Source organism: Phocoena sinus, chromosome 19 (genome assembly GCF_008692025.1).
Source record: "Phocoena sinus isolate mPhoSin1 chromosome 19, mPhoSin1.pri, whole genome shotgun sequence".
In the NCBI taxonomy this organism is placed as follows: Eukaryota; Metazoa; Chordata; class Mammalia; order Artiodactyla; family Phocoenidae; genus Phocoena; species Phocoena sinus.
Genome location: NC_045781.1, coordinates 11,095,898 through 11,114,785, shown reverse-complemented (window position 1 = coordinate 11,114,785; position 18,888 = coordinate 11,095,898). Strand labels below are relative to the sequence as shown.

Genomic DNA, 18,888 nt, shown 5'->3' with positions numbered 1-18,888 from the left:
GGCTGATGGGTTATCGTGGGGGGCCTTTGCCAGGACAGACCTCCTGTGGGTGCATAAAAATAAACATTCCTGTATTAGCTAACATTGTTCACAACGATTCACATATTAGTTACGAGAGTGGCAAGTGCACAAGGAGAAAACCGGGAATTCCCTGGTGGTCCAGTGGTTGGGACTCTGCTCTTTCACTGCCGAGGGCATGGGTTCGATCCCTGGTTGGGGAACTAAGATCCCACAAGCCGTGGGGTGTGGCCAAAAAAAAAGGGGTGGGGGAACCACTCCTTACTCTCAACACCCAGGGATTCCCAGGGGTATGCTCTGAATCCGGTGTGTTCTGGGCCCTTGCCACACATGGCAGCCTCTGGATTCTGCCTTGGGGACGTGCCATCTCTCTCTCACCCTGCCGTAGTTGCTTCACCTGTGCTGTCTCTCTCTACTCTTGGTTAATCTTCTGGGTCTGTCCTCTTTCCCTGACATCGAATTGCCTTTCAGATCTCTTTTCTCCTAGACCCTGGATTTCATTTTGGGTCCACGTGATCTCTCCCTGACCTTGGTTTTGTTTTCAGCCTGTGCCACGTCTCTTTGCAGTATCTTTGGGGCCTGTGCCCTCTCTCCCCACCCCAGTTCTGTCCTAGTCTGTATTACCTCATGTGGTCTCGGTCTCAGCCCCTTGGGGGGTGAGTGTGTCCCTCCTCCCAGGCCCTGATCCAGGACCTTGGCTCTTATTTCAGCCCCAGGAGGAGGACTCTACTTGAATTTGGAGTCATTGCTGGGGCCCGGTTGAGCCCTGGGGGATGGAATCAGTATGCCTGGAAGGAGCACCCTGGGAGCCGGGTTCCAAATCCAGGAGACAACTCGCTCCCCTCCCACCCAATTTTACAGAGAACCAAACTGCGGCCCAGAGACATGGAAGCAAGCCCCTGCCCCTGGTCACCCAGTGAGCTTGGGGCAGAGCCGGGGCTCTCTACTCCCACCCCCGGCCCTTCCCAGCACCCTGACCCCTCTGTCACGTATGTGCACACGTGAGGGCACGTGTTCGGGTGTGTGCACTGTGCCTCTAGGGAATGCCCCCCACGATGTCATCACTCCTCCCTACACTCGCGTACAGGGCACGTGTTTGTCTGCCTGAGTCCACGTGGACAGTATGTCACTGGGTCAGCCTGTGTCTGGGCACGCATGTGTGGATATGGCACGGTGTGCACATGTTGGTGGTGTAGACCTGACCGTGTACAGTGCTCACGTGTGCAGTGTGTGTGTGTGAAGTGCCAGGTTTTTTCCCAGCTTGTGTCCTGCCCACAGCTAACGACTGGCTGATGTGCACTTGGCCAAGAGCGAGATGGCCCCTTTGGATCAGGCATTCCAGTGTGTCAGCGAGACCCCAACACACACCCTTTTCTCTGCCATACCCCACCCACTTCAGACCTGGACCCCAGCCACCCCTCCCTGACTCAAGACCACATGCAGCTTCTCCTGAGGTCATTACCTCAACTGAGCCGGGCGTGGTCCTGTGTGTCAGGGGTGGCTTCATGCACACATCTAGGTCCCTGGTGTCTGCCAGGGGCAGGAGAGTGGAAGTCATGTCTCTGCTTTATGGTCCCCAGCCCCTGCCTTTACTCCCTAGTGCCTTTGCCTCTCTGAGCCTCAGTTTCCCCTTCTATAAAATGGGCCTAGTAGTGGCCCTCAGGGAGCTGTTAAGAGGATTATACAAAATAATCTACATAAAGTGACATCTAGCATGGAACCTGGCACATAGTAAGCACTTGATAAATATTACCTGTTAATTGTTCATACAGAAAAGAAAACCAAAGCTCCAAGAGGGTCCTGAGTGGGTCAGTGTCCAGGCATCTCAACTCCAATCTCAGGCTCTCTCTTCAGGACCCCGGCATGGTGGGAGTGGTGGGGGTCAGTGGTAGGTTTTATAAAGCAGGGTCTTAATGATGAACTTGACTGGGAAGTGGGAGAGATTGGATGAGGCAGGGCAGCCGGGCAGGAAGGAGGCCACAGGAGCCGCTTACAGCAGATGTGAGATGACAAGGATCCAAATGGAGGCCCGAGGTGCACTCTTGGAGCCAGTCCCCTGGCTCCTTCTGCTGTCCTCTCTCTTTGGCTCTCTCTCTCAGCTTCTGATATTCTAAGTCGCTCCCTCAGTGCGTTCTCTCTAACTGCCCATCTGTCTCCCTGGCCCGCCCATCTACCCCCGCCCTGCTTCCCCTCCAGCAGAAGGCAGACCTGGCTGTGGCTGCGTTCACCATCACAGCTGAGCGGGAGAAGGTCATCGACTTTTCCAAACCCTTCATGACCCTGGGAATCAGCATCCTCTACCGCGTGCACATGGTACGGTTCCCCTGGAGGTGGGGGTGGGGGCTGGTGCTGGGGCCGGACATCCAAGGGAGGCAGAGGCTGTGGGCTGGACCTCGGATGGGCCGGTGGGGCTCATGGGCCCCGGGGCTGGGGGAGGGGCTCAGGTCTGTGTGGCTCCGGCTCTCACTCCGTCTCCCACCAGGGCCGCAAGCCTGGCTACTTTTCCTTCCTGGACCCCTTCTCCCCTGCTGTGTGGCTCTTCATGCTTCTGGCCTACCTGGCTGTCAGCTGCGTCCTGTTCCTGGCCGCCAGGTGAGTCCACTACCTGCTGCCTGGGAAGGAGAGGGCGGGGAGGAAGCACGAGCTGGGGTCTCCATGCCTGACCTTTCTGTCGTCTGTCTGGACCATCCTCGGCCTCCACTTGGGGCCTTGGATTCCCTGCACCCTCCCTTCTCCCTTTCTGGCCCTGTCTCTGTATTTCCTTCTTGTGGTTCTGACTTTTGCTCCGTGGTTGTCTCTGGGTCTCTCCCCTTCCTGTTCTTTCTGTCCCCCTCCCCTTTTGCCTGCACTGTCTCTGTTTCTCTGTGTGTGTGTGTGTCTCTCTCTGTCCATCTCTGTCTCTCTTCCCCTCCGTTTTTGTCCCCCCATCTCTTTTGATCACGGTGGCTCTCTTTCCTCTGTTCCTCTCCTTTTTCTCCCCATTCCCTGTGTCTCTCCACAGGCTGAGCCCCTACGAGTGGTATAACCCACACCCGTGCCTGCGGGCACGTCCCCACATCCTGGAGAATCAGTACACGCTGGGCAACAGCCTCTGGTTCCCCGTGGGGGGCTTCATGCAGCAGGGTTCGGAGATCATGCCCCGGGCGCTGTCCACACGCTGCGTCAGCGGAGTCTGGTGAGAGGCTGTCTGTCTGCCCCAGTCGGGGTTGACGGAGGTGGGGAGGAGGGCGGGGGGGTTCTGAGGCCTGGGCCCATTCCCGTGACCCACACAAGCTGTGTGACAGGGAATGGGGTGGAGGCAGCTGAGCCCCAGCTCTGCCACTCACTGGCTGTGTGACCTTGGGTCTCCATGCCTCAGTCTCCTCATCTGATAAATGGGGATAAAAATGCCCATGTCTCAGGTTGTAAGGATTCGGTGTGGCTAAGGGATGGGAAGGTGCTTCTGCTGACCTGAGGGGTTATAATCAGGACAGTATTGGCATTGTTACTGCTGTCTCGGACATTGCCCGGGCAATCACAGAGACACTGGAATCCTTGAGCCAGGACAGCCTTCACTGTCCAGACGTTGAGGCTGAGGCCCCGGACAGGGATACCTGCTCCCTCAAAGTCCCACGTGGATCCCGTAACTTTTTTTTTTTGGCCACACCTCGCATGGCTTGTGGGATGTTAGTTCCTTGACCAGGGATTGAACTCGGACCCTCAGCAGTGAACGCACCAAGTCCCAACCACTGGACTGCCAGGGAATTACCCAGACCCAGTAACTTATTTTGAACGGAACTTATTTTGCCACCAAGACAAGCTCCAAGAACCTATGTGTCAGAGAGCAGACACTGACAACTGGTGGTGTCTGGCCCATAGTTTAAAAGATTTTGAATTAGTTGGCATTTAAAAATTGGGTAAATTCACATACAAATTCAGATATCTCTTTTTGTTTTGTTTTGTTTTGGCCACGCTGCGCGGCTTGCGGGATCTTTGTTCCGGGGCACAGCAGTGAAAGCCCGGAATCCTAACCACTAGGCCACCAGGAAACTCCCCAAATTCAGATTTCTCACTTTTCTCAAAGATTTGGGAGATCTGGTAGTGCTCGGCTGGCGTTCCCACCTGGCCTCGATGCCTGTTCCACTGGCCTCAGTCTTCTCTCCCTCCTTCAGTCACTTTTTTTTTTTAATTTTTTTTTTTTTGGCTGCATTGGCTATTTGTTGCTGTGCACGAGCTTTCTCTAGCTGTGGTGAGCGGGGGCTACTCTTCACTGCGGTGCGCGGGCTTCTCATCGCGGTGGCTTCTCTTGTTGCGGAGCACGGGCTCTAGGTGCGCGGGCTTCAGTAGCTGTGGTGCACGGACTCAGTAGTTGTGGCTCGAGGGCTCAGTAGTTGTGGCTCGAGGGCTCAGTAGTTGTGGCTCGTGGGCTCAGTAGTTGTGGCTCGAGGGCTCTAGAGCGCAGGCTCAGTAGTTGTGACACACGGGCTTAGTTGCTCCGCGGCCTGTGGGATCTTCCCTGACCGGGGCTTGAACCCGTGTCCCCTGCATTGGCAGGCAGATTCCTAACCACTGCGCCGCCAGGGAAGTCCCCCTTCAGTCACTTTCTGGCCTGGCTTCCATAAACACTCACATTTGCCACCCTATCTTTGAAACAGCAGCTGGGCTTGGTTGCAGTTCATATAACTCTTCTCAGCTCCTTTTCCTCATTAGAACCACAGAAAGCCGAGGAGGAGCTTAGGATAAGGAATATTCTCTGGTTTTATGGATTAGAAGATCGAGACCCAGAGAGAGGAAGTGGTTTGCTAAAGAGCATGCATTTGGCTAGAGGCAGGGCTGGGCTGAGCCAGCCTCCCGCCCCAGTGCCACCCACCCTGTAGGCCCTGGGTGCCTCTCCAGGGCAAACTGAGGCATTGGGCCTCCTCCCCATCAGTCAGGATCCATGCTCAGTAGTCATTCAGCAAGAGGTGCTTCTCAAGCCCTTCCATGTGCCAGGCACTCAGGTGGAAAATCAGTCCTCAAGAGGAAAAGGAACTGAGAATAAAGAGATAAATAAACACAAGGACATCATATTTTTTTTTTTTTTTTTTTTTTTTTTTTTTTTTTTTTGCAGTACGCGGGCCTCTCACTGCTGTGGCCTCTCCCGTTGTGGAGCACAGGCTCCGGACGCGCAGGCTCAGCGGCCATGGCCCACGGGCCCAGCCGCTCCGCAGCATGTGGGATCTTCCCAGACCGGGGCACGAACCCGTGTCCCCTGCATCGGCAGGCGGACTCTCAACCACTGCACCACCAGGGAAGCCCAAGGACATCATATTTTATGCCAAGAATATGTCCCGAAGATACTGTTTGATTCAAAACTTGTTTCTTCAGGACTAACCATAATGGTGGCAGGTTTTTTTCTTTCCCAGCTAAGCGAGGCTAACTACCATCTGGCAGTTGTTTGCAATTTGCTTGGTCCATTGGCTTTGAAACTTTTTGTTTGTTTGTTTTGGTTGCACCAGGTCTTAGTTGTACCCGGCGGACTCCTTAGTTGTGGCTCCAGAGATCCTTAGTTGCAGCATGTGGGCTCCTTAGTTGCAGCAGGGCTTTGAAACGTTTTTTTTTCTTTATTTTCTTTCTTTCTTTATTTATTTTGCGGTATGCGGGCCTCTCACTGTTGTGGCCTCCCGTTGCGGAGCACAGGCTCCAGACGCGCAGCCTCAGCGGCCATGGCTCACGGGCCCAGCCGCTCCGCGGCATGTGGGATCCTCCCGGACCGGGGCACGAACCCATGTCCCCTGCATCGGCAGGCGGAGTCTCAACCACTGCGCCACCAGGGAAGCCCCTACTTTTTTTTCTTTAATTTTAAAAATTTTCTGGATGTGCCATGTGGCATGTGGGATCTTAGTTCCCTGACCAGGGATCGAAACCGTGCACCCTGCAGTAGAAGCTCGGAGTCCTAACCACTGGACCACCAGATCCCTAAACTTTTGAATCTTGATGATTTTTTTTTTTTAACATTTTGGAATTGGCATCATGTCAGGAGTTATACCCTGTATTCATTTCCTGTTGCTGCTGCAACAAATTACCACAAACTTCGTGGCTTAAAAACAACATAAATTTATTCTCTTATAGTTCTGGAGGTCAGAAGTGCAAAATAGATATGACTGTGCTAAAATCAGGGTGTTGGCAGGGCCAGTTCTTCTGGAGGCTTTGGGGGAGAATCCATTTCCTTGCCTTTTCCAGCTTTTAGAAGCCGCCTGCGTTCCTGGGCTTGTGACCCCTTCCTCCATCTTCAAAGCCAACAGCATAACGTCTTCAAATCTCTCTCTCTGACTCTGACCTCCTTCTTCCGCATAAGGACCCTTGTGATTCCATGGGCCCAACAGGATAATCCAGGCTAATCTCCCCATCTCAAGACTCTTAACTTAATCATATCTGCAAAGACCCTTTTACCCTGTGAGGGAACATACTCACAAGTTCCAGGGATGAGCATGTAGACATCTTTGGGGGGCAAGCCTTTCTTCTGCCTACCACACACCCCGACTAAACTTTATTAACATTTTTAATATAATGATGTATCAGATGTATGTAAACTGCACTATTGAAGAACCAAACAGGGTGCAGTGAAAGAGAACAGTGGAGAATGAGGGTGCTCGGGAAGGGCCCCTCTGAGGAGGTGCCATCTAGGCTGTTTCATCTGAAGGTGCAAACAGAGGCATGCCTGCCAAAGAGAGAGGGAGGCGCATTCCAGCCAGGCATGAGAGGGAGGCATGTGTGAGGAGGTGGCTGACAGGGCATGAAGGGACCCGCTGTGACAAATCTGGCCGAGTCCCCCAGTCAGGTGGGGGACCAGTGACCAACTCTCTACAGCCCATCCCTTCTGCTCCTCAGTCAGGGACCCTCTTCCCCAGCTGGGTGTTCCCTGCCCCTTCCCATCGCTGTCACCCAGGAAGCCCCCAGTCATGTCCCCTCTCTCACCTTTGACCCCTTTAACCCCAGGCTCACTCTTGTCTCCACCCCGAGTCGTCCCCCACATTCAGTCATTCAACAGATGTTTCTTAATCTCCAGATGTGACCTCGGCCTGGTGATTCAGCAAGCCAGGGCTGGTGGTAGGGCGGTGGGGGTGGGTGCCAGTGCTCTAGGGACTTGGCCGCCCCCTGAATAGCAGCAGCTCGGCCAGAACTCCCCTCCTGGGCCCCTCATCTCATGTCCACACGGGCCATAGCCTCCTGCCGCCACACCCAAGGGCTCGTCATGGTTCAGGACAGCTCTGCCTTGGAAATCAACGTTTCTTTTCTTTTAATTAATTTATTTATTTTTGGCTGCGTTGGGTCTTTGTTGCTGCGCGCGGGCTTTCCCTAGTTGCGGCGAGCGGGGGCTACTCTTCGTTGCGGTGCACGGGCTTCTCATCGTGGTGGCTTCTCTTGTTGCGGAGCACAGGCTGTAGGCGCACGGGCTTCAGTAGTTGTGGCACGCAGGCTCAGTAGTTGTGGCTCGCGGGGTCTAGAGCACAGGCTCAGTAGTTGTGGCGCACGGGGCTTAGTTGCTCCATGGCATGTGGAATCTTCCCGGGCCAGAGCTCGAACCCGTGTCCCCTGCATTGGCAGGCAGATTCTTAACCACTGAGCCACCAGGGAAGCCCTCTGAAAGCAATTTTAAACCCAACGAATCTGGCTCCAGATTCCATGCTCCCAGCCCCTCCACTAGTCAGCAGTCAGCCTTCTAGATGCTGGGGTCACTGAGGGGGGCACCACCAGTGGGGCGCATGGCCACAGGGGCAGGGTGGCAGTGGTGGCTCCAACCTGTAGCTCACCCCTCCCCTCCCCAGGTGGGCCTTCACCTTGATCATCATCTCCTCCTACACGGCCAACCTGGCTGCCTTCCTCACCGTGCAACGCATGGAGGTGCCTGTGGAGTCGGCCGACGACCTGGCGGACCAGACCAACATTGAGTATGGCACCATCCACGCTGGCTCCACCATGACCTTCTTTCAGGTGGGGCCCCCGGAGCCACCCAGGCTTGGTTTCGGGATCCCCGCTGTGCACAGCAGCTCAGGGTAGGGCAGTGCATTCCTCAGAAAGTTCCCACGGGGCCCGTAGGAAGTAAGTAAGCTGTCCTGTTTGGCTTGGACGCAGGTCTCCCTGAAGCAGGCTGGGCCCTGGGTATATATGGTTGAGCATCTGCTCCCAGCTTCTCTGAATAAGGCCTGGGAACACTGGGAAGACAGGGCCGGGTGTCAAGCCGAGCCCAGGCCCAGGGGTGGAAGAGAGAAAAAGGGTTGAAGAACAGGCTGTGGCTGCGTCTTCCCAAGCCTTCGGTCCTCAGGATCCTCGCTGGGCTGGTGGGTGTGGGGTTGGCTTGGATCTGGCCCTGAGCAGTCTGTCTGTCTTGTGCGTCTCCTCTGTCTTTGGCTCTTCCTGTCTTCCTCTGGTCTCCCCGCTCTCTCGGGTTGAGGGAGACTTTCTAGAGGGCAGGGGACAGGGCTCAGGGGAAAGGCAGGAGTGGAAAGACCCTCACCCGCCTTCCCCTCATGCGCCCTCTGCCCAGAACTCACGGTACCAGACGTACCAGCGCATGTGGAACTACATGCAGTCGAAGCAGCCCAGCGTGTTTGTCAAGAGCACAGAGGAGGGCATCGCCCGCGTCCTCAACTCCCGCTACGCCTTCCTGCTCGAGTCCACCATGAACGAGTACCACCGGCGCCTCAACTGCAACCTCACCCAGATCGGGGGTCTCCTCGACACCAAGGGCTACGGCATCGGCATGCCGCTGGGTACGGCGGCAGTGGGGTGGGGTGGGAGGCCGTGGGTTCCCAGGCAGCTGGAACCAAGCTGTGTGAGCCGGCCAGGGGGCAGGCCAGGCCCTTCCCGAGCAGGCTGGGTGTGTGTGTGTGGCCTCCTAGCTGTGTGACCTTGGGAAGGTGATGCCACCTCCCTGAGCCTCTGCACCCTCCACCTGCATATAAACAGGCCTAGGAATGATCAGCTCCAGCCCTGGAGGGCTGTTGGGAGAACCCGGTGATACTGTGCACAAGTCGGTGCGTGTGAGCCGTGAGGCTTGCTGCCTTCCCCCATTGGTCCGAGGGCCCCTCGAGGGTGAGGACCTGGTTTTATTTACTTCATATTCTCTGCACCAAACCCACAGCCTGGCTCAGAGCAGGTGTTCCAGCAACGTAATGGACGTTGCTGGATGGGTGGAAGGGAGGGAGAGAGGGAAGGAGGGAGGGAGGAAGAATGATGGATGGATCTGCTAGGGAGACTTGGACATGCTTTTCCAGGGCTTGGTGCTGGAAACTCACCACCAATTTTGCCACCAAATTTTGGCATTTCGGCTTTTAAACCCACCTATATTCTGATGACCACTGCATTTCTTAGCTATGACTACATAACAAATTACCCCAAATCTTAGCAGCTTTGTGGTAGGGTCAGTGCTGTATCAGGGAAGCAGTATAGCCTGGTGCTTTGAGGGACAGGCTCTGGAGTCACAACAACCTGGATTCAAATCCCAGCTTCCTCCCTGACTCAGGCAGGAGTGTCGCCTGCTTCATGCAGATAATGAGGGTGGTAACACGCGCCTCACGGGATTATCCTGAGACTTAAATACGCTTCTGCGGACCAAGGGTCTGGCACATAGTAGGTGCCTGATGAATACCAATCACCCCACCTGCCTGCATCCCTAGTTCCTGGCACCTGGTAGATGCTCAAGAATTATAGTGGTAAATGAAGAAATGAGTAGAGGGTAGGATATGGGTGGGGTGTTTGGGGCCCAAGGATGGTTTAACGGGAGGATCTGAGGGTAGAGAGGAGAGAGGTGGTCCAGGGTTGGGGCCACGCAGAGGAGAGGTGTGGCTGGGGATTCGCTCACTTGGCAGATCTGATGTCCTACTGTGTGCCAGGACTGCTCTGGGTGCTGGGATGCCACAGCGGGGAGCTAGCTGCTCAGCTCTCACCTCCAGCCGTCTACTAGGGGTGCAGACAGACAGTAAACACATAGCTTTATAATGTGATGTCAAGCAGTGTCAACTGCTCTGAAGTAAATAAGGGGAAGAGATGGACAGGGAGTGGGGTGCTTGCTGTCATTTTAAATAGAGTTAGAGAAGAGCCCCTAAGGCACCCCGTGAGCAGAGTCCTGAGGAAGTGAGGGAAGGAACATTCCAGGCAGAGGCAAAGGTCCTAAGGGAGCCCCAGGTGGTGGGACCAGTGAACGCAGAATCTTGTTGAACATTTGAAGATTTTTTTTTCTAGCTGCAGACAGAGCTGTTGGAGAGTTTTAAGCACCAGAGAGGCATGATCTCTGGCTGTGTTTCTGACACTGTCCCTCTGGCTGCTGTGTTGAGAAGAGCCTGGCGGGGAGAGAGTGAGGGGCGGGCACAGGGAGAGGGGAACGGTGACAAATGTGACAAGTGGGGGCTTGGCCCAGGGGTGGTTGCAGGGGAGGTGGCGAGCAGTAGTCAGATTTGAAGGTGGACAGGGAAGATGCTGGGGATGCTGCAGAGGTGGGAGGAGAGCAGCTGCAGAGGGGAGGGAACATCTGGGGCTTGGGCCGGCAGGGCTCCAGGGTCCCGATGACTGTCCACGCCACCGTGTGCCCGGTCCAGGCTCCCCATTCCGGGATGAGATCACACTGGCCATTCTGCAGCTTCAGGAGAACAACCGGCTGGAGATCCTGAAGCGCAAGTGGTGGGAGGGGAGCCGGTGCCCCAAGGAAGAGGACCATCGAGCTAAAGGTCAGCCACCCCTGCACGCCGTGCCCTTCCCAAAGGCCCCTTGCCACCCCTGGCCCACGCGGCCCGACCCCTGGCTCTCCCCCTCCACCCCCAGGCTTGGGCATGGAGAACATCGGCGGCATTTTTGTCGTGCTCATCTGTGGCCTCATCATTGCTGTCTTCGTGGCAGTCATGGAATTCATATGGTCCACGCGGAGGTCGGCAGAGTCAGAAGAGGTGAGGGGGCTGGCGAAGGTTGTGTGGGAAGAAGTGGGACCCCGGGGGCAGGGGGTGTGAACACTATGGCATTGGGAGCCGTTACTGGAGGAATGCGAGGGTTGGGGGGCTGGGAGCTGGGGACGTGAGAGGATCGGAGCGACTCCAGGGGTCCAGGAGGTCCATGAAGAGGTGAGAGCAGGGAACTGTTAGGACTCTGCGCTGTCACTGCAGAGGGCCCAGGTTTGATCGCTGATGGGGGAAAAAACTAAGATCCCACAAGCCGCGGTGCGGCCAGGAAAAAAAAAAAAAAAGAGGTGACAGCAGATGGAAGACGGTAGAGAGGGTCCATGGACGTGAGGAAGGACAGAGGGGGAAGAGGACGCAGGCAGAGATGAGGATGCAGGGGAAGGAGTGTGGAGGAGCAGAGAGAGAAGGTTACGGGGAAAGAATGAGGTGGTAAAGCAAGAAGAAATAGGAGGAGAGACAGGGGCAAGGAGAATGCAGCTGAATGCGACAGCAGGAAGACCAACTTGCTGGCCGGTCTCAGCCCACACTCGGGCATGGTGGTCCCCAGCCATACTCCAATGCTAACCCCGCGGGCCCCCGTGCTCCTCCGCGATTCCAACCTTTCCCTCTCTCTGCCAGCCTCCAGCCCCTCCCCCGCCCTTGCTTTGAGCCCATGACCTTGCTTCTCCTGGCCTGAGAAAAGCAGAGGAGTCGGAAAGCATGCCAAGCCCCACCTCTACATCCAGCTACCCTCATGCTTTCTCCACTCGCCCCGTTAGTGACTCTAGATGAACATCCACGCTCCTCGCTAAGGCTTCTCCGCGTGCGCCCTGTCTCCTCCTCTCTCGCCTTCCCAAGGACATTCCTCAGCTGTTCTCTCCTTCCCTCCAGCATCATCAGCTTTTCTCCCTCTACTGGATCAAGCCCGGCAGCATACAGATGTGCTGTCATTTCTCCCATCTTCAAGGAACCCTCTCTGGACCCCATTTCCCCTCCTAGTCACCACCCCATTTCTCCCCTTCTGTTGTAGCCTTGACAGGGTGTGTCCCTCTGCTGTTTCCAGTTTCTGTCCTCCCATTCCTTCTTGGACACACTCCCATCCAGCTTCTGTCCCCACCTCTCTTCTGCAGCCAGTCTTGCCACCAGTGACCTCCGCATCTGAAATCCAGCGCCTGAGTCTCCGGCCTCATCACCATGAGGCAGCCATGGGCTTCAGCACAGCCCATCACTCTCTCCTCACAATGCTCTCTTCCCTGCTCCTGCCTCATTTTCCTCCTACCTCTCGGGCACTGTTTTGTTGGGGCACCCTAGGGCTCGATCCTTGGACTTCTTCTCTTCTCTTTCTCCCTTCTCTTGGTGATCCCATCCAGCCAAATGGTTTGTAAGACCATCTGTATGCTGATGACTCCTGTATTATTTATCTATGTAACAAATTATCCCCCAGTTTAGCAACTTAAAACAGCAAACTTCTATCAGTTCACAGTGTCCCTAGGTCAGGAATCTGGGAGCAGCTTAGCTGGGTGGTTCTGGCTGCCCAGTGTCTCTGGTAAGGTCATGGTCATGATGTTGGCTGGGGCTGCTGTTGTCTGGAGGCTCGACTGGGGCTGGAGGATCCACTTCCAGGATGGCTTACTGTCTCAAAATGTACCTGTGGGGTTTTAATTTATGGAAGTGACTGAGCAGAAGAGGCCAATGCCAGTGAAAGAAGAATTTATTACTTACATTACCTGGCAGGAGGGGGCCTACCACGCCACATAGGGCCACAAGGAAAGCACCAGATTTGGTCAGGACGCAGAAGAAGGGAGAGAGAAACCTAGGGCAGAGCCTTTATTGGGGTTTCCATGAGAAAGGCAAGGCAGCTAAGGAAACGGCCTAGGACTGGGCAGTGTGCGTATGTCAGCAGGCTCTGGACGAGAGGGGTGGTCTCTAATTGTCTGGTACCCGGCCCTGGGTTGATTTAGGGCAGGGGAAATATTGGCTTGATGTGTGAGAGTCAGATAAAGGGGGTGTATAGACTCAGGATTGGTTGGTTTTCATGCGAAAGGCAGGTTCCCAGCCTTCTGCTATCCCTAACAATTGGCTAGCTCTGGGAGGGCAGTCTCTCCCTGGCTAGCAAGATGTTTCAGATGTCAAAACATCCTAAGATAGAGAGAATAAAAATACACTCATTCACATAGCAGTTGGCAGGAGGCCTCGGTTCCTCACACAGGGACTTCTCCATAGGGCCGCTTGAGTGTCCTCACGCCGTGGCAGCTGAGTTTCCCCAGAGCGAGTGATGCAAGAGAGAGTCAGGAAGAAGCCAAAGTGTCAGCTGACCTAGCCTTATTCTATTGGTCACAGAGTGAACCTCATACAAAGGCAAAGGGGAGTACACAAGGGTGTGAACACCCCAGGGGCAGCATAACCTTCAAATGTGTATCCCTTACAGGGACCTCTCCCTGAACCCACGGTTTGTAAATTCAGCTCCACACTGGACATCTCCACGTGGATGTCCACACGGTTTGTATATTCAGCTCCACACTTGACATCTCCACGTGGATGTCCACCAGGTAGTGTGTGACGTCTTGTGGCCAACACAGAGCTCCTGCCCACCCATCAGGCAATGCCATCATTCCAGTTGCTCAGGCCAAAATATGTGGAGTCACCCTTCACTCCTCCCTCTTTCTCACGCCCTCTATCTGATCTCTGGTGACTGTAGCAGCTTCCTAGTGGGCCCCCTGCTCTTGCCCTTGGCCTCCCTACAGTCTGTTCTCAGCACAGCTCCAGAGTGATCCTGTGAAAGCACAGCAGTCCTATGCTTAAAACTCTCCAGTGGCTCCCGTCTGGCTCAGAGTAAAAGCCAAACCCTTACCGTGGCCTCTGGGCCTTACACAAGCCGGCCCCCGTTGCTCCCTGACCTCCCCTCCTCCCTCTCCCCTTTGCCCACTGCACCTTGGCCACCCTGACCTGCTCCACATTCCTCCAGCACCTCACACCTGTAACCAGCTGAACGGTCTGCCTTCCCTCCTGCCAGGCCCCACGCAGCTCATCCTGCACTGCGTTTGTCTACTTGCAGTTCCTCTTCTCAATGAGTCTCCCCTAAGGACCCATCTCAAAATTCAGCATCACTCCCCACCCACACCCCCACCTATTTTCCCAATTTAATTTTTTTCCAAAGCACTCATCACCATCTAACATACAACTTATATTTACATATTTATGTTTTGTCTCTGCACACTGGAATATAACCTCCATGAGGGCCGGGACTTCTGTCTGTTTTGTTCTCTGCTGTATCTCCAGTGCCTGAAACAGTGCCTGGAACACAGTAGGTGGTCAGCAAATACGTCTGGCAATAGTGCGTGCATGAATCGGTGGCCGAGGATGGAGAATGAGTACGAGGGAAGGACTAGAAGCAGTTAGAAACTTTCGAGTGAAAAGGCAAGAGGAAGGAGTAGGAAGAGAGGAGCGTGGATCGGAGGTGAAGGGCAGATATAAGAACAAATCCAAAGAAGAATGGAGACGGGAGCGAGAAGTGGAGGAGAGACAGGAGTTGAGAGGTGGAGAGAGGAGACAGGAAGAGCACGGGGAAATAAGGGAATTGTGAGGGAAGAGAATGGGAAATGAGGAAAGGGTGGAAGGAAGAGAGGAGGTGAAAGGGCTTGCAGGAAAGAGAAAGAGAGGTGAACACAGAGGTGGGGCGGGGAGAGCAGGAGGGTGTGGAGGTTTCCGAGAGGATCAGAGGGGAAAGGAGCGGCGAGGGGCGGCGGCAAGGAGGTCGCAGGCAGTGACCACCGCGCCCCGCGCCGCCCCCAGGTGTCGGTGTGCCAGGAGATGCTGCAGGAGCTGCGGCACGCGGTGTCCTGCCGCAAGACGTCGCGTTCTCGCCGGCGCCGGCGCCCGGGAGGCCCAAGCCGGGCCCTACTGTCGCTACGCGCCGTCCGCGAGATGCGCCTCAGCAACGGCAAGCTCTACTCCGCCGGCGCGGGCGGGGATGCTGGCAGCGCGCACGGGGGCCCCCAGCGCCTCCTGGACGATCCGGGACCGCCCGGCGGGGCCCGGCCCCCCGCCCCCACCCCTTGCACCCACGTGCGTGTCTGTCAGGAGTGCCGGCGCATCCAGGCGCTGCGGGCCTCCGGAGCCGGCGCGCCCCCGCGTGGCCTGGGCGCCCCCGCTGAAGCCACCAGCCCGCCCCGGTCCCGGCCCGGCCCCGCCGGCCCCCGCGAGCTGGCCGAGCACGAGTGATCATGGGCGGGGCCGGGCGGGCGCCCGGACTGACCGCAGGGACTGGGCTCGTCCCAGGCCCCGGCCGCCCTCGCTTCCCTGGTGGGCGAGGGACGGGACTTGTGCCCCCGCGCGCCGGACGCCGCGATTTTGCCTTTGGTTCCCGGTGAAGTTTGAGGCTCGGCTCCGGAACCTGCCTGCGCCCCCTAGTGGACTCGCCAGAGGGTGCCGCGGACGCCCGCACTCCGTCCCCCACTGCGAACAAGAGGAGCGCAGGAACCGAGGACTCCAGGGGCCGAGGACTGCAGGGGCTGTTCCCGGAAGCGGAAAGCAGTTCGCGGGGAGAACCCCATCCTGGGACTGCTCGGGCTCCCCAAGACTTAACGCAGCCCTCCCCACTTCTGGAGAAGTGGGAGGCCTCTGGGCAGATGGGTGTCCCCTGGTGCCCCTCGACTCTTCTCTTTCTCTCTTTTTTTTGGGGAGAAACCTCGGAATTTCTATGAGACCCCCACAGGGAGGGGGTCAGTTGGGGCCCCCATCCCTCCCCCTACCACACCCCAGTCCCCGTTGGAATAAAAAAAGAACAAAACCCCAAAACTGGGGATACCCGGGTCTCATTTCCTAGGGGTGCGAGGGCACTGAAGGCTTGGGCTTCCCCCTTCAGGGAGTCTGCTGAGAACCACAGACTGGATAGTCACTCCTGCACTCTCTCGATTCTTCGCCCTGCCCACAGACAGCAGGTCAGCCCAGGTCCGGGCAGCTGGCCCTTCTCCACTGACCTTCTCTCAGGACAGAAGGAGGCTGCGACAGAGACCCTGAGACAGATGGAGAGAGATTCAGGGATCTGGAGAGGCGGAGACACCAGGAAAAGGAGACAGAGAAAGACAGAAACCAGATGGGGCTGGGGGAGGGGAGGGTGAGTGAACAGTTCAGTGTGGTGGTGCCTGGGTGGCCCGTCTGGTGGCAAGTGTGTGCCTGGGCCAGGGTGATGTGTCATGACTTTGTAGTCATGTGCATGTGTGTATGTGTGTACATCCGTGAACCCACCTTCAGCTGTGTGACTGCGACCCTGTGTTTCTGCTGAGAACGTACCTCCCCAGCCCCCAAGAGAGGAAGTGAGAAATCCCAGTCGGGGGGAGGGAGGAGGTGGGGCGGGGTAGGCTGACGGCTGGTTGAGCGGGGAGAAGGGTGGGTCTGCTTTCTGTCCACGCCCTCCCCCGCCCGGCTGGAGGTTTCTGTGGAAACTGCAGCTGAGAAAGGACAAGTGAAGGTCACACAGCCAGAACCAAAACGAGGCCAAGTGGAAGGGGGAGAGATGGAGAGGTGGAGAGAAAGAAAGAGATGGGGAGAGGATGGCGGAGAGACAGAAAGGGAAGAGACAGAGATGGGGTAGAGACGGGGAGAGACTATGGGGGGGCTCAGAGAGAGATAGAGAAATAGGGCAAAGGGGGAGACACAGGGAGACATACCATGATGAGGTGGGAGAAGGGTGAAACAGAGTGGAGAAGGGGACGAGGTGGAGACAGAGAAAACAGAGAAATTAATAAGAGACCCGGGGAGTTGGGGCTGGGAGAAGCAGAGACTGAGGTGGAACAGAGACAGGTGAGAGACAGAATGGAGAAGGGGACGAGGTGGAGACAGAGAAAACAGAGAAATTAATAAGAGACCCGGGGAGTTGGGGCTGGGAGAAGCAGAGACTGAGGTGGAACAGAGACAGGTGAGACAAGAAGCTGTAGAAAACTAGATGAGGACGGTAGGGGGCCCGAGCAGTGAGGAACGCTAGACAGAGAGAGAGAGCAAGCGAGGGAAAGGAGCGAGGCTGGGCCCCGCCCCTCGGGCAGGGGGCCCAGAGCTCGGGAGCTGTCCGTTCAGCACCGGCCTGCTGGGCTTGGCGGTCCTGGAGCGCAGCATTGCCCTGTCTCCCTTGCAGGACCTGCCTGCCTTCTCAGTGTTTGGGCAGGCCACACTTCGGGGGACCCCACCTGGCACACAGCGCCCCCAGTCTCCATCTGGCCTCTTCTGTGTCTCAGACCCTTGCCGTGTGTGTGCCCAGACAGGTGTGGGGATGAGCTTGTGTCTCAAGGTCTCTCGTTTCCACATCTCTCACAGACTAATCAATGTCTCTGCCCTTGGGCGGGACTGTCAGTCTGTCAAGGTGACTAGAATATGATTGCAGACATTTCTGGTCTGTCTCCCTCTCTGTTCCAGTACCAAGCAGATCTCCTCTGGGGTCTTTCCCCATTTCTGAGTCTCCCCCACCCCCATTTCTGCTCTGTCTCCCCAGTCTTTATCTCTAAGTCTCCCCAGTGTGCCAAACGTGTCTGCCTGGCTTTCTATGTCCCTGCGTCTCTCTGTCATCTTCACTAAGTAATTCTGTTTATCTGCCTCTTAAGCCTGTTTTCTCATTTCTGTCTTTGCCCATCTCTCTGTCTTTGTTGGTGTTTCTGTTTTATTGTTCCTGTTTGCCTCTCTCTGGTTCTGAACTCTGTGCGTCCATTTCTTCTCTTAGTCTCTCCCTCCATCTCTCTTGCTGAGTTCTCTTGTCCCCATCCATCCCTGTGACCTTCGTAAATCTTCCCTCCCCCCCTCACCCAACTTCCGCAAAGCCTCGCGCTGGGAACACGGTGCACAGTCATCAGTCTCACCAGGCTGAGGAGTGCATGAGGGGGGGACACGAGCCTGTGTCTGGGATGTGGTGTGGGGGACCGGGGTCTCCCCCAGTCCAGCTGGAAAGCAGGAGGAGAGAAAGCCGAGAATCTCCTGGGATCCTGACATCCCCAGGCTTCTCTGTCACCCCAATCTCCCTCCCATGGTCCAAGCCCATCCCTGTAGGACAAGGTGGAGGGGGAAAAGATAATATGTTGACAGGTTCTCCCTCCTTCCCTCCCTCCCTCTGGAAGGGGGCAGAGTTGTAGGGGGGCAACTACCAGGGCTAGAAGATGTGGCTTCCCCCCTTCCCCAGTCTCCATGGAGACAGGCCAGGTCTGCAAGCCCAGCCTCCTTTGCTGCAAATGCGGCCTCCCTATTACCATGGCAACAAGGGACAGCGGGGAGGGATGGGGATGGGTCAGAGTACAGGATTGGGCTGAGGCTCTGGGTGCTGGGGGAAGCCAAGGAACCCACCTCCCTGCCCCCTTTTACTCTCTGGCCCAGTTTCCCTGTCCATGCCCATCTTTCTGTGGCTTTGAATCTCTGACTCTTGTCTTTCTCAGTTTGTGTGTCTCACTCTGGCCTTCACCCTTTCACACATTTCGGTGACCAGGTCTTTAACCTTCCCCTCTCACCTGCTATACATCAGGCTTACTCTGTGCCCCTTGCCTGTCCCCCACATCCCCACTCCCATAGGTGGGGAGGATACCCACATTCTGAGAAAGCTACAGAGACAGGCTCTTGCCTGCTCTCTGCCCCTTCTGCCATTCTCAGGGAGAGTCTGGGAGTGTTCCTCGTAGAGCAGAGAGGTGGGGTTAGGAGGCTGTAACTCCTCAGGCTCCAGTGGGTGGCTGACGGGTGTTGTGTGTATGTGACAGGCCTGGGGTGTGGGTGCTGGCTGTGCATCTGTGTGTGTATACACATACCAAGATGGGATGTGCATGGTGTGTGGGTGTGGGCATTGGGGGTGTGTTTGGAGCTACAACAGGTGTATGAGATAGCACTGCAATACCTGATGTGTGTGAGGTGTGTGAGATGGTGTTGTGTGATCTGTGTCGGTGAATTATTGTGTGTGTGTGAGTCTGTGTGCACCTTTTGTCTGTCATTCACAATTAGCAACACTTTGGCAATC

The 18,888-nt window shown here is 56.1% G+C and overlaps 1 protein-coding gene across 4 annotated transcripts in view; it reads left to right on the top strand.

Moving 5' to 3' along the window:
- GRIK5 (glutamate ionotropic receptor kainate type subunit 5) overlaps positions 1 to 15,704 on the top strand; it is a 51,415-nt gene extending 35,711 nt beyond the window's left edge. For 2 of the 4 annotated variants that reach the window (XM_032614093.1, XM_032614095.1), the window contains 8 exons: positions 2,215 to 2,331; positions 2,501 to 2,610; positions 3,020 to 3,193; positions 7,806 to 7,971; positions 8,525 to 8,750; positions 10,575 to 10,703; positions 10,798 to 10,919; positions 14,700 to 15,672. In XM_032614093.1, coding sequence (XP_032469984.1) covers positions 2,215 to 2,331; positions 2,501 to 2,610; positions 3,020 to 3,193; positions 7,806 to 7,971; positions 8,525 to 8,750; positions 10,575 to 10,703; positions 10,798 to 10,919; positions 14,700 to 15,128 — 1,473 coding nt within the window. In that variant the 3' untranslated portion in view covers positions 15,129 to 15,672. Of the gene's footprint in view, positions 1 to 2,214; positions 2,332 to 2,500; positions 2,611 to 3,019; positions 3,194 to 7,805; positions 7,972 to 8,524; positions 8,751 to 10,574; positions 10,704 to 10,797; positions 10,920 to 14,699 lie in introns of all 4 variants that reach the window. The other 2 variants (XR_004347034.1, XM_032614094.1) reach the window with 2 other exon arrangements.
- The last annotated feature ends 3,184 nt before the right edge of the window (positions 15,705 to 18,888 follow it).